Source organism: Leptonychotes weddellii, chromosome 8 (assembly GCF_054177405.1).
Source record: "Leptonychotes weddellii isolate Sample4059 chromosome 8, ASM5417740v2, whole genome shotgun sequence".
In the NCBI taxonomy this organism is placed as follows: Eukaryota; Metazoa; Chordata; class Mammalia; order Carnivora; family Phocidae; genus Leptonychotes; species Leptonychotes weddellii.
The window spans coordinates 90,429,921-90,445,350 of record NC_138376.1 but is presented as its reverse complement, the minus strand read 5'-3'; the positions used below and the strand labels follow the sequence as shown (position 1 = coordinate 90,445,350).

General features: G+C 34.8%; 1 protein-coding gene across 2 annotated transcripts in view; it reads left to right on the top strand.

The window, feature by feature from the left end:
* Window positions 1-15,430, top strand: part of CEP85L (centrosomal protein 85L) — a 163,183-nt gene that overhangs the window by 73,778 nt on the left and 73,975 nt on the right. For both annotated transcript variants that reach the window (XM_081828873.1, XM_081828874.1), the window contains exon 3: window positions 6,599-6,720. In XM_081828873.1, coding sequence (XP_081684999.1) covers window positions 6,599-6,720 — 122 coding nt within the window. The remainder of the gene's footprint in view (window positions 1-6,598; window positions 6,721-15,430) is intronic.

Here is a 15,430-nt window from a genome sequence, read left to right as displayed (position 1 = left end):
TGTTTCACCTGCACAGATTTTGAAATGTTTGTTACTTTGATGACATCCTTTCTGTTCCATACTTCAGATTAGCTCACACAGTTACATGGCTTTATAATTTTCTTTTAGATTTCATGTTCATGTGTAGTTAAAGTTTTATTATTATTCATAAGCTATAAGTATAAATTATATATTAAGTTACCAATGTTTCCTTGATTACTTATATTGGGTTTAGTCCCGTAGAAACATGACTGACTACTTGAAATTCTAAGGAGAACAGCATCACAACAGTAATTTTCTATTTTATTGATATGTGAATTTTGATGCATTTTTTTCCTAGAAATATTCAGAGACCTCTTCAGTGTGTCTTATTCAGATTCTATCAAAACAGTACCTATGTTTTCTAGAATATGGTATAAATGTGTATTTTACTATCGATACGTAACTGCCACAAAATGGTATGCTTCTCATGACCAGTTATGATTTATAGAATAGAAATTCTTAATTGTTTTTTAACTACTTGGGGTAAAAATATGTTCAAAAATGTATTGCTATTGAGCTAAATGTGTTTATAATGGGCTATAAAAAATCTATTCCTCTTTTAATATTAGGGAGCAGGGTTGTCCTCTGTCTTGAGAGAAGCCTTCTATGTTCTAGAGTATTAAGAACTCTTAAGAATTGGTTGTGGGGGGAGGAAAAATAATTTTTCCTCTACCTCTCTAAGTTCTTGGCTGAGACTGTTGTAATAAAAGACAGGTGAACAAGAGAAAATACAGAATTTTATTAACATGTGTACCTCATGTACACATGGAAGATATGCAGGGGAAAATGAGGAACTCATTAAGAGGCAGCTTGACAATTCAGGATTAAATACCATATTAATGAGGGAAGTTGGGGTGTAGGATGTAGGCCTCTAAGGGGAAAGCAAATGATTTTTAGGGAAGATGCATGGGCCCTTAGAAGAATAGATGGGAGCTATGATAGTCTGTGAGAAAGTTTGAGTGCAGCTCTCCTCTTCTGTGATGAGAGTCAGTCCTCTCTTGTAGTGAAATTTCCAGGGAGGGGATTTATGATAATTGAGGTCCTTTAGGCAGATAAATGGAGTTCAGGGAAAGCCTCTCCCAACATTTGCTGTTTTTCAAGTACCCGTGGCTCAAAATAATGTGTCAAAGGGGCATATTTTGGGGTGGCATGTCCAGAATTCCTACAGCCATATTTGGGGTGGCATATTTTGCTACCCCTCATCAGTTTTGTTCTTGCATTCTTGGTGTACACCATTTACTTCATCTGGTCTTTTATCTCTTGATTATTTGCAGATGTAAGATAGCATCAAAGTGATGAAGAGATATGAAATTATACCATTTTTAGTTTGCATACAAAAAAGATGGTGAACTGGATTTGCCAACCACTGTTCTAATTTTTCTATTTCAGAAAGACATACTAAAGTCTTCACTGTGATGTAGATTCATCTGTTCATTTTTTTTTCTTTAAGTTTTATTTATTTAAGTAATCTCTGCACCCAGCATGGAGCTCGAACTCATGACCCTGAGATCAAGAGTCGCATGTTCTTGCAACTGAGCCAGCTAGGCACCCCTCTCCATTTATTTTTAATAGTTTTTCTTCATATGCAGTTTATTGTGTCTGTTTTATCTTCTTGGTGAATGTTGCTTTTTACCAATATAAACCTTTCTCATTTTTTAATTTTTATTTAATTTATCTTAGGATTTTTAAAAATTTAATCCTTCTTTGGCTAGAATTTTATGACACCCAAGAATGATATTGCCATTCCTGCTTCTATTTTGTTCATGTTAGCTAGTATTGTGCAAGAGCAGGGTCTGCAAATCACATTAACTCCTAATCCGTAATAAAACAAAGAAAACATTATTTTTTATCTTGGGCTTGATTTTCAATAACTTTCACGGTGAAGGTTTTAAGGCAATTTCACTTGGCTACCTTTCTTTTTGCACATACGTTAATGTTCCAAAGCTAAGATAGTGCTGTCCGGAACTGTAAAGTGTGCCTTTATGTATTCTCAAGGTTCCTATTGTGTCATTGGGGAAAAAGCCTCACCCCAGCTGCTTTTGAGTACAATGCTTGGAAACTAATAGATAATTGATACTAATAAGATTTCATAAGTTATCTTCAGCTTATCAAATATGTAATTAGGAGAGGACAGTTTCTGTTTTATAAATAAGGGGGAGGAAACCTTTAACATTTGCTGACACTTTACATTGGCAGTTTTTGAAGACTAACCCTCTGAAATGGGACACCTGGGTGGCTCAGTCGGTTAAGCGTCCCGCTTTGGTTCAGGTCATGTTCCCGGGGTCCTACGATCCTAGGATTGAGCCCTGAGAGCCCCATGTAGTGTCCTGTAGGGCTTCCTGCTAAGCAGGGAATCTGCTCTCCCTCTCTCTCTGCCCCTCCCCCTGCTAGTGCTCTCTCTCTCTCAAATAACTAAAATCTTAAAAAGAAAAACCAAAAGAATAACCTCTGAGAGACTAACGTGGAAATGTGAAGAACCAGTTTGAACATAATCTAATTCCCTTCTTACTCTTCAAATCTTTCAGAACTTACAAAATGCGTTTTCAGGGTAGATAACTGATTTTTTTACACATGTACTACAAAACAATCCTATGCTATTTCTGTCAGATTCTCTTTCAGCCTTGCCGAGACTGAAGTCTGAACTGCTCTAAATTATAATAAAAAATAAATGTTTACAATTGTTCCTTTGCTGTGTATCTTTAGTAGTATAGCATTGTTTATATTGTATGTAAGGTCATAAAGGTACGGTTGCTGCCTTGCTATTTGAGACTTTACAATATGATTTTTTTTAAAAAAAATCTTTTAAATATCTATTTCAAGTTGCATTTTATAATTTTCTTTAATATAGCTTTATTACATAATAATATGGCCTTATTATAAAAGCCTTAGATGAAAAAATGTCTCCATAATTGTCATTTTTAGTGGTAGGCAGTTATAAACAATTTAAAAATTACTTTTAAATTCACTTGCAGCATTTGGTTGTGTGTCAGATTTTGTTCTCCTTTTTATACTCTTTTTATGAATCAGGGTTGAAGTTTAGTAAGGAAGACTGTCATGCTGCTGTTTTGGTAATTCTTTGTATGTTACATTTTTTTTTTTAATTGAGGTATAATTGACATTTAACATTATATTAGTGTCAGGTGTATAACATAATGATTTGGTATTTGTATACGCTGTGAAATGATCACCACTATATCTAGTTACCATCCATCACTGTACAAAATTACAAAAAAAATTTTCCTTGTGATGGGAACTTGTAATATTTATTAACTCTCAGTACTTTTTAAATATTATTGCATCTTAACTACAGGGGAAGGCTTGCTTTTCCTCATTTTCTTTATTCCCGTTTGCTCAGTTTCATAGCTCAATTTTGATTTGTTTTCTAAAGGGTGTAGATCAAGGGAGCTACAAATCAGATGAATAAATTTTCATATTTTGTTTTATGTATATTCATAGAAGTATCTGGCAAGTACTTTAGCAGTGTATTCTGCAAATGTTTCCAGTGTTATACACCCAAGTGGTATCGTTATTTGCTTTTCTCTTGCAAACCTCCTTTTCTTTCTTTTCACGCTCCCTCTTTCTTGATGCCAGCAAGTGTTTCAAAACAAGAAAAGGCTTCTCCTTAGGAAGTTGTCAGTCATGGGGAAAATGTGTAGCAGATGACTTACGAAGAGTAGAAAAGTTAATGTTTTCTTCACAAGATCATCATCTATTGCCTGGGCACTTTTTGTTATTGTTGTTGTTGACTTTTTTGAGCTGTGGGCACTTATCTTATTGAATTAGGCACAAGATACAGGAGGTAAAACATAGCTTCAGATACTATGGTATCAGTCATTCCTGATGTGTGATAATTAGAAATGGAGGAACCTTTTTTAGATCTTTGGAAGAGGAGACTATAGATCCTTAAAATATCTGAGTTTTTTTGTTAGGCATGATAACATCTACAAAAACCAATATTTAAAATATCTGTCAACTGGTATCAGATATTAGTATATAACTCAGTATATATATAAAGTGTATATGCACTCTTAGTCACCAAATAAATGAAATATTTGGTATTATAAATTCTAGCACAAATGGTTTACCAAATCATTCTGATAATTTCCAAATCTTACATTGAGTTTTAGAATTGTTGATACGGTCTTTTATTTTGCTTATTAGCTTTTACTAGTTTTAATGAATTCCTGTTTGAGTCATAACTTGACAAAATAAATTTCATCAAGTGACTTGCCCACTAAATTGATAGTCATTAAGTAACATGGAGTTGCTGTAAGTAGAAACTTTCTCATAATATCAGCAATATTTATGGTGCTGAATCCTCTCTCAGCTCCTAAGAGCAGTTACACTCAAAAATGTTTTCAGGGGCGTCTGGGTGGCTCAGTCGGTTAAGCATCTACCTTTGGCTCAGGTCATGATCCCGGGGACCTGGGGTCAAGCCCCGTATCAGGCTCCCTGCTCAGCAGGGAGTCTGCTTCTCCCTCTCTCTCTCTGCCCCTCCCCTTTCACTCGTACTCTGTCTCTCACTTTCTCTCTCTCAAATAAATAAATAAGATCTTTAAAAAATGTTTCAGCTCTTGTGATGATATGAAATTTTGTGAATACCTTATTTAGGCGATAGTGGACGCAGTGTGGTACTTAAGACCACATGCTCTTTTGTTGGAGTGCCCAGGTTTGAATCCTAGTTCTGTCAATTAAATATAAGCTGGTAGGTAGTATTGAGATGGGAAAATTTTGGAGGGTTGACTAGTGCAGTGTAGGGAACCAAGCAATCAGAAAGGATGCCATTTATGGATGGAGCATCTTGAAAGCCCTTTTTTAATGCCAAGAACTCTTTATTTGTTGAATAGTGGAGAGGACCTTCAGGGGGTCCAGCTAGTTGGGCAACAGCTAGTTACCAACCACAGTAAAAAACACTTCATTATTGTAGCAACTAACATGTCTGTACTAGGGCATATGGCTTATTATTAGTCTGGGTTGTATGTTAGGCAAAGGAAAAAGTGAAATTCAGACACAGGATCTCTGACTAAGCTGCCCCTATAACCCTATGTCACTTACACTCCAAATATCTGCGCATATGACAAGTTATGTACCCTGCTATCTCCTGGTTTCTGTCCTTCCTAGTCTGTTCATCTTGTTTTGTCTGACTTCTGCCTGAAACATCCTATCCTAGTATTACTTGAAAATCATAATTTAAGGGGTTAATCCAGGACTAGTTGATGTCACAAAATTAGTGGTTTATTCAGAAGTAGGTCTTGCCAGTAACATCTTTGGAAAACAAAGGATAAAAATATCACTGCACATTTGAATTTTCCTAAAGTTGCTTTGGAGTGTTTCTGTAGGGTTATTTAGCTTGCCAAGGAACTTATGTTCCTACTTGACTTACCAGTTGTATTAGTTTCCTGTAGCTGCCATAACAAAGGATACAAACTTGGGTAGCTTACACAACAGAAATTTATTGTCTCACAGTTCTGGAAGTTAGAAGTCCAAAACCAAGGTGTTGGCCGAGTTGTTTTCTTCTGAGGCTTGTGAAGAAGAATCTGTTCCAAGCTGCATTTCTAGTGGTTTCCTGACAGTCATTTGTGTTGCTTGGTGTGTAGATGTATCACTACTATATCTGCTTTCATCTTCAGATGGTGTTCTTTCTGTATCTCTTTACATAGTCGTCTTCTGCGTCTATTTGTAGTCAGACTTCCCCTTTACATAGGAGACCAGTCATATTGGATTAGGGCCCACCCCAATGACTTCATATTAACTTGACTATATCTGTAAAGGCCCTGTTCCCAAAGAAGGTTACATCTTGAGGTACTTGGGACTTAGGACTTAAACATATCTTTTTGAGGAGACACAATTCAATCTATGACTATTAGTCAATTAAGGTTTTCTTTTTTTGTTTCAGTCATAGGAATTTGAGGATATCTGCCATATTGGTTTTTATCAGTGTTGATTTGTTTTAAATATTTGAAATTTCTCTTAAATTCTAAGCAGATTTTTTTCTAAGTTAGGTATGTAATTTACACTGGAGGCCAGTAATCACCCACCCAGATTATACCTGTTTAAGTCATATTTTCTATAAATATGTTTACTATTTTGTGAAAATATTTTTGCTTATGAAAGTTTAATGTAAATAAATGTGATGTGTTGGATGACAATTTGAAATCTGCATACTACAGGTACTATTTTTATTTCCTTGTGGAAACCTTTCCTATAATGTTTGTCTAGTCTAACCATGGAACATTTTCTTATTGTAGTTCTTCCTTAGGCAGTGAGTGATTAATCTCTCATTTCCAGAAAGTTTCCACAAGATAATAAGATCTTATTTATAGTGTTATAATAAGCCAGATTAAATATTCTATTGTCACCAATTCATTAGACTTGTACTTTTACTTCAGAACTTCCTTGAAATTCTTCAAGTTACTTTGTATTCGCAAGTGTGATTTCAGACAGTCTTAAAAAAAAAAAAAATCAAAGGGAGAGTTCTCCCTTTTTTAATGAAAATCATTAGGAAAATATTAGATATCATTGAAATATTCCCTTTAGACACTTTCAGTGTACTAATAGTATAAATATATTTGTGCAGGTTTTGACTGGATCGTCTCGTCAAAGTTATTCACCTTCTGGCTATCAGGATTTCAATAAGTGGGAATCAGTGCTGAAAATAAAAGAAGGACTGCTGAGACAGAAAGAAATTGTAATTGATCGGTGAGTCTGTTTTTTTAAATTACTATATATTTCAGGCATACAGAAACGTAGATTGTGAAAACAAATACCTTTGTATCCACTACTTAGAGTTTAAGAAATAGAATCTTACAAATACATTGATGTCTCATGTCTGTCCCTCCCTCATCCCACCCCCTCTAAGATCCTCTGTGAGAACTGAGGGTTGGTCTGTTGGTCCTTCGTTCTGTTTTCTACCACCTTCCTGTTTACATTAGAGTAACTCATTTGGAATCTCCTTTCTGTCTTTATACATGTAGAAAGTTAGCTGCAATGCTAATGAATTATCAAAACTACAAGCTGTATCTTTGTGTTTTACACTTGGAAACTATCAAATTGGGAAGGTACTTTAAAGTGCTAATATTTTAACTAATGTATGTGAGTTAGATCTGAAGACAAAAACTATGAAAATCATGAATGTTTAAAATTAAATGACCTACAGATAAACATTTTAGAAATTTTGGAAGACAGGCCAAAAAATTTTGTATTTTTGAGTACCAAAGTTCTGAAAAAATTTTTTTATACTTAATAGACAGTCTCCTGATTATTTTGAGCAATTAATGTTAATATTACTTAATTATATTATCCTTGATATATATTGGTTCTACATAATTTATGTATATTTTAGGGATGGTTAAACTTGTCTGTCATGGTAATGGGGAAATCATTTGAGGAGGCATTGTTTTCTTAATGCCAGTTACTGCTTATTTTCATGTGCTTATATGGGATAAAGTAGTAGACATTTTAGCCTTAAAATTAAATTCTAATTCAAACATTTAAATGTATTTAATAGTCAAAATTTCAAAAGATTTTGCTTAAATATTTACCAGTATTAAGCAGGAACTACTGGAGTATAAACTAGAGAACAGACATCTGAACTTTTTGTTCTCTGCTATGTTCCCAATATCTTGAACAGAGCCTGGCACATAGTATATGCTTAACACTTGAGGCAGGAGGCAGGAGGAAAGAAGAACTTGAGAGATAAGTTGACCAGAGTAAAGCCATTTTGATTTTAGGCTGACCCTTAACCTAAAAATCAGGAAGCCAAAAAAAGAGTCACAAGATCCGACTCATGGGAAACCACAAGACCCCACTCTGTCCAGCAGTAAAAGCCACATATGCTAGACATTCTTAAAATTGCTCCATGTGGGTAATTCCAAAACTCTAAGACAGTGGAGAAACTAATTGCCCAATATGAATGATAGGCCCAAAGTTAAAGAGTAAGCTCCTTCCTGTGTGGTTAGCTAATTAAAAAAAAAAAAAAAAAAAAAATTTATAAAATCCTGTTAGGGGTGCCTGGGTGGCTCAGTCAGTTAAGCGTCTGCCTTTGGCTCAGTTCATGATCCCAGGGTCCTGGGATCCAGACCTGCATTGGACTCCCTGCTCAGTGGGGAGCCTGCTTCTCCCTCTCCCTCTGCTGTTCCCCCCTGCTTGTACTGTCTCTCTCTGTCAAATAAATAAATAAAATCTTAAAAAAAGAAAAAGAAAAGAAAACGTTTCATTAGAGGCAAAGGGTGGGGAGGTCTTGCTCACCTGGGAGGAGAGACCACTATTTCGTGAAGTAGAAGCTTTCTTATTTCTGTACTTAATAAATCTTTGCCCCTTTCCCTAAATGGCTTGCCCTTGAATTCTTTCTCACACAAAATCAAGAACCCTGTTGGCAGTGGCCTAAGGCCCTCCCTCTTGAGGCTCTGCTTCTCTGGCATCACTTGTATACTTGATAAATGAATGAAGATTCTAGAAGATACTTTTGATTGATTTTATGAAAAAGCTATTTAAAAATATTAGATATTTCTAGTACAAGTGAGTTTTATGTATGGATATAGACCCCAATGGATATATATTTTGTACACTTAGAATTTGATTCACTGTACATACTTGAAATTAATACTTTTTTAAACAGACTGAAATTCAAAATTTTATTAATATGGATGCACTCTCTCTCAAACAATTAGAATTAATTGGCTTTTATTGTTTTTTGAACACCATTATAATTACCATTCCATTTGCTATAAGTTAATAGGTATCTTAGTTCATTTGGGCTGCTATAATAAAATACCATAGGCTGGGTGGCTTATAAACAACAGAAATTTATTTCTCCCAGTTCTGGAGACTGAGAATTCCAAGATCAAGGCACCAGCAGATTTATTGTCTGGTGAGGGCCTTCTTCCTATTTCATAGATGGCTGTTTTCTTGCTGTAACCTCACATGGTAAAAAGGAGCAAGGGAATTCCTTGGGGCCTCTTTTATAAAGGCACTAATCCTATTCATGAGGGCTCTACTCTCCTGACCTAATCACCTCCCACAGGCCCCCAGCCGCCGTATATCATCACATTGGGCATTAGGATTTAATATATAAATTTGGTGGGGGGACATAAATAGTCTGTGCTAGTGAGAAATGCATATAATTACCAACATAATCTATTAAAAATTGATATTTCCTAATTTTTTATACTGCAGAAGGGTACTAAGGAAATAATCCAAAATAATTCAAGTTTCTCGGTTTTGCAGTTCTTTATCCAGTCTCATTCATCTATGCAGTGCCCTTCTTATACCTAAGTTTTAGAGAGTGGGGATTAAATCATTGAATGTATGTAAAAGCCCTAATAGGGCCCGATGCATACGCACCATTAGCAAATAGTAGCCACAGATACGTGATTTGTAAAATAATAGTTATGTTTCTGTGTTTGTCTTTCCTCAGTAGACTCTGAGCCCCCTCACAGAAGAGACTGTTTCTTATACATTTCATTACTCATAATAGGTACTCACCACCGTTCACTCGAGAAATAGCTTCATTTTTAATGGAAAAATTGTTAAGGTTGCTGGTTAACCTGTGCTGTTACTGGTACTAGTAGTTCTTCTAATAGTTTGCCTTTTTGTAATTGCTTAGCTTTTGCTACTGGATTGATCAGATAAAATTTAGGGGTAAGTCAATGCACTTGAGACTGATCCAGAGAGGAAACCCTTATACCTTCTGCAATGACATAGTAAGTTAACGCTATTAGTAAATGACACTGGCAGCATAGAGAGGAATTCTCATTTTGTTATTGCAATTTGCGGTATATATGTTTCTTATTTAATTGCGTTTGAAAATAAAATCATATTGTAATTGTACTAGTAAGCTTTTAAAATTAGTAATGCATTCTTTGGTATAGTGTGCATACTTTTTTTATTGAATTCATAATGTCCTTCTAATTCCTCTGCTTTTTAAGCTAAGATTTATGATCAGATTTCTCAAAGCAAAGCCAAGATGTGCATACCATAGTTACTAAAAATTATTGAAACTCCAGCCTTACAGATTTGATCAATTAACATGTGAGATTTTGTTCATCGCAATTTATAGTACATGTCTTTTACTTTGAGAGGGACCCCATAATGCAAGAGTAGTTATTTTCCATCACAGGTGTTGAAGTGAGATTTGATTATTTTATCAGCTGATTTGAGCCTTTAAGTACAGTTTTAATAGTTCATTTCTATTTAAGTTTTTTTTTGGTTGTTTATACCTAGGCATATAGTATTTTAGAATTAATTTCTAAATCCACAGTTGATCATTGAACAACGTGGGGGTTAGGGATCCTGACCCCCTGCACAGTTGAAAATCCATGTATAACTACTGACTTCCCAAAACTTAAGTACTAATAGTCTCCTGTTGACCTGAAGCCTTGCTGATAGCATAGTCAATCAGTGCATGCATTGTGTGTTGTATGTATTATATATTGTACTCTTACAGCAAACTAGAGAAAAGAAAATGTTATTAAGAAAATCATAAGGAAGAAAAATACATTTAATCGTATTGTACTGTATTTATTGGGAAAATCTGCATGTAAGTAGATCTATGCAGTTCAAACCTGTGTTGTTCCAAGAATCTTGTATATTCTGTTTCAGTCCCATCTACTGTACTGCAATTCAGTTTTAACACTAAATACCCTAAGTTAGCATCAGACTCCACAGATTTAAGGGCACATAGTCCCCAGCAAGACTACGTAACTTCAGATGCCAGTTTGAAGGTAGCATCCCCAGGCCACCCACACGTCTTAACCGACTGGCTACAAATCTGGCTAGTTCCCAGAATTTTTATTGGAGTTTCATTGTGTAGGCATGATTGATTGATCAGATCATTGGCCACATGATTGAACTCAGTCTCCAGCCTCCTTCTTTCCCTGGAAGTTGGACTGGCTCAAAGTCACAACCCTCTAGTTATGTGGTTGGTTTTTTGGTGAACAGTCCCCATCCTAAAGCTGTTATCTAGGGCCCATGAGTCCCACATTAGCGTAAATGCATGTGTCTTCCAGAGGGCTTATGAATAACAAACACTCCCAAGGATTTAGAGTCTCCTTCCCAGGAACCAAGAACAATGGCTGTTTCTTTATTATTCTTTATTATCGATTCTTCATTATTTACAGAATCTTAAGACTTGTAGATAAGTGCATAAGGATCCTTTTAATATACCTTGGGAGTATTTTCAAGTTAATATACTTAGCTTTGGTTGGCAGGCCCACCTGCCTTGTCTTTAATACAATCATCCTCTTTCCATCAAATTAAAAAATACTGACAAAGTATATTTAGAACTACATTTCAAAATTAAAGCCCAGGGCCATATTTTGTATTGTCCCAAAATGGGTGAAAGTTGATTTTGGAAGTTATGGGTGAGGAGATAGGTTCTTCAAAACTGTGTTTTATCCCTTGTTTATAGTACTAGAAGTAGTTTGAAAATGTGAATTAGTGGAATAGGGGATAAATTTCCACATGGTTGTAAGTTTTTCCTTTTATGTGCCCTCTTTTGAAACAGTTTGGGAAAAAGGAAATACATGGAAAATTAAAAAAATTAAAATCTCACTGGTCTTTGTCTTCCCACCCTAGACCTTTGACCACCTGTGCCTTTATTTCAGCCCCCCTCTCACTTTTTATTTTGGTAATGCATGGGGGATGTCTCTGATAACCATTTCTGATAAATTATTTAACATGGCTATTGAGCATAATTCATTTGGTGGTAGGATCCATAATGGCTTTAAAAGCCATTAATGATATTAAAACTCACAATGGAAACTTTTCAGAAACCAAACTTTGAGAAAGGAACCTTTGAGAAAGGAACCTTCTCAAAAGGAGCCTGCTCTAAACCTATCTCAAAAGATACATGCTTTTTTGCTTTTTTGTATTTTTTCATCTAGAGACTGAATTTGTACATACTCTTATTTGTTCACTGGATCAGGGACAGGATCACTGCAGTCTGTCTAGGGCCAGTATTTCCTTTAGTAACATAGGTTTTGTAGCAGCATCTTGATTTTTCAGTTTTGACTTAATTTTTTAAACCTATTTTCTGATTAATAAAGGCCATATTTGTTAAGTATTCTACTCAGTTCCTTTCTTGTTATGTTGTAGTGACAGTACCCAATCTGGTCAGGACCTCACCATCTGTTTCAGTCAATTCCTGGACAAAAGGAATGGCTGGGACTCGGTGGGTACCCAGAAGCTTCTCCAGCTCTCATCTTTTCTTTCTTTCTTTCTTCCTTTCTTTCTTTCTTTCTTTCTTTCTTTCTTTCTTTCTTTCTTTCTTTCTTTTTCTTTCTTTCTTTCTTCTTTGATGAAAACAATCACATAACATGAAACCTATCCTCTTAACACATCTTTAAATATGCAGTACAGTTTTAGCTTTATGCATATTTTTTTTTACGTTAGATCTCTAGAACTTTTTCAATTTGCATGACTGAAATTCTGTACCCATTCAGTAACAACTCATTTCCCCCTTACTCCAGCCCATGGAAACGATCATTCTACTTTCTGCTTCTATAAGTTTGACCACTTTTTTTTTTTTTTTGGTATTGTAGGAGAGGAAAATGTTTTCCTCGGCCTCGGCCCTTTAGGGTTCCTTTGCTGGATCTGGAAATTAAACTGACAAAGACAGATTAACAATAGAAAAGCATACAGATTTATTTAATACAAGTTTTTTATGTGACTCAGGAGCCTTTGGGGAAGTAAAAACCCCAAGTAGGCTTGTTGAAGAATGGACAGTCATGGAGGAATATGCTAGGTTAAGGAGTATGAAGTAATTGTATAGTAAACTGGGGGAAATTTAGCAAGGTTTGCTTGGTAGGATTCTTCTTTGTGTCCTGTAGTCTTCAGAGATAGGGATGCACCTTTCCCTAAACCAGAGGGTTTAGGGAGGCACCCTCCGCTTGAGATTTTTGTGATCTGTTTATGGAAGAAGGGCAAGGGTGAGGAGGAGGTCACAGTGACCTTTCTGCTTTTGCCATTTTCTTAAACTCCTGTGGCTTAAAACACTCAGTATGGCCAAGGTGCCATATTTGGGAGTGGCATGTCCTAAACCCCATTAAATCCTCATAAAAGTGGAATTATGCAATGTTTGTCCCTTTATGACTGCTTATTGCACCTAGTGTAATGTCTTAAATGTTCATCCATGTTGTAGCCTATGACAGAATTTTCTTCTGTTTTTTTAAACTGAGTAATAGTCCATTGTATGTATATATGATATTTTTCTTTATCCATTTATTGGTAGATGGACATTTAGGTTGTTTCCATCTCTTGTCCACTGTGAATATCACCTTGTTTGTAAAAGATATTTTTGGTTGATATATACTTTCTGATTGGTAGTTATTTTCTTTCAGCACTCTGAAGATATTATTCCATTGTCTCTGGTTTCTCTTAAGAAGTCATCCACAAGTCTTATTGCTGCCAGATTGAATGCACTCTGTTATTTTTTGGATTTGGTCATTTTTTCCATTTGTTCTCAGCAGTTTTACTATAATGGGCCTATGTGTGATTTTCATCATATTTGGTATTCTTGGGGATTGAAGTACTTCTTGATTGCAGTTTGATGTTTTTCATCAGTTTTGGAAAATTCTTGGTCTTTATCTCTTCTAATATTGTATTTCTTTCTGTTTCTACTAGAACTGCAAATATAATACGTTCGACTCTATCACCATTTCTCATGTCTTTTTCTTCTTTTATTAAGAAAAGTAGGGAAGAGGAAGGAAGGAAAGGAGGAAAGACAGTGATTTAAATGTTTAACCTAAGAAGGCCAGTAAAAGAATAGTAAACATAAAAGAGAACAAAGGAAATAATAAAACTAAGGGCAGAAATTAATCAAATGGATAAATCTCTAGTTCTACTAATCAGGGAAAAAGAGAAAGACTCAAAATTTTAGGAATAAAAAGTGATATAGAGAGAGGTTTTAAATTATTGTTAGAAACATATCAATAAATCTGAACACATAAAAGAAAATGGATAATTTTAAAGGAATAGCAAAATTGACTCAAAAAGAAATGGAAAACTTGCATAAACCAATAATGTTCAAGAAATGTAATAAGATGATATTAACTAGGCTTATTGAGGAGATCATTTCACAACATATACACATCAGTATGTTATATGCAGTCATTGTTACACACCTGAAACTAATATGTCAACTATACTTCACTTTTAAAAAAAGAAAATAATCAGCAATTATAAGTCTTCTAGATCTAACTGGTTTTAGGAGTAAGGTTTGCAGAACTGTGTCATTATATTTAAAGTGGTTTTTGTTTTGTTTTGTTTTTGTAGGTAGCATGTAGTTGAATCTTTCTTTTTATCCATTCTGACAGTGTCTGCTTTTTAATTGGAGTTATTTAGACCATTTACATTTTGTGATTATTGATATGTTCGAGTTTAAATCTCCCATCTTGCTGTTTGTTTTCTAATTGTCCCATCTGTTTTGTTCCACCTTTTTTTCTCTTGAGTTAGTTGAGTACTTTTTTGAATAATTCCCTTTATGTCCTTTGTTGGCTTAATTAACTATAACTCTTTATTGAGTTATTATAGTGGTTACTGTAGAGTTTATAATATACATCTTTAAAGTGCAGTAGTCTACCCTTAGGCAGTACTGTATTACTGTACTGCTTCATGTACAACATAAGAATCTTACGAAATGTGGAGCAAGTCAAGAATACATTCCAGAAAAAAAAAAAAATAATAATCTTATGAAAATATACTTCCAGTTTTCCTCTCCCAATCTGTGAGCTATTTTGTCATACATTTTACTTCTACAAAGACTATATAAACCCCACAGTACATTGTGGCTTTGTTGGTGTGTTTGTTTGCTTTACACAGTCTATTATCTTTTAAAGAGATTTAAATAATAAGAACAGTAACTTATTTGTCCATGTAGTTATCATTTTTGGTGCTCTTCTTTCTTTTGTGTAGATCCAGGTTTTCATTTGGTATTTTCCTTTTGCCTGGAGGTGTTCCTTTATCATTTTTTGTAGTTGAAGTGTGCTGTGATAGATTCTTTCAGCTTTCAAGTTTTCAAAAAAGCCTGTTTCACCTCTGTCCTTGATATTTTCATTAGGTGAAGGATCTAGGTTGATAGTTGTTATTTTGCTTTAAATTTACCTTGGGTAAAAAAATTCGCTAGATTGATAGCTTTTAAATTTTAATACTTTAATGTAATACTTTAAAGTACTGTCTTGTTTGCATTATTTCAGATGAGATGTTTACCTTTTTCTCTCTGAATGAGTTTATCTTTGTTCTCTGACTACTTTTAGGATTTTCTCTTTATCACCGATGTTAAGCCATTTGATTAAGATGTTCCTTGGTTTAGTTTTCTTCATGTTACTTGTCCTTGGGGTACTCTGGTCTTCTTAGATCTGTGGGTATATAGTTCTCATCAAGTTTGGAAACATATTGGCCAGTTTTCTACAAA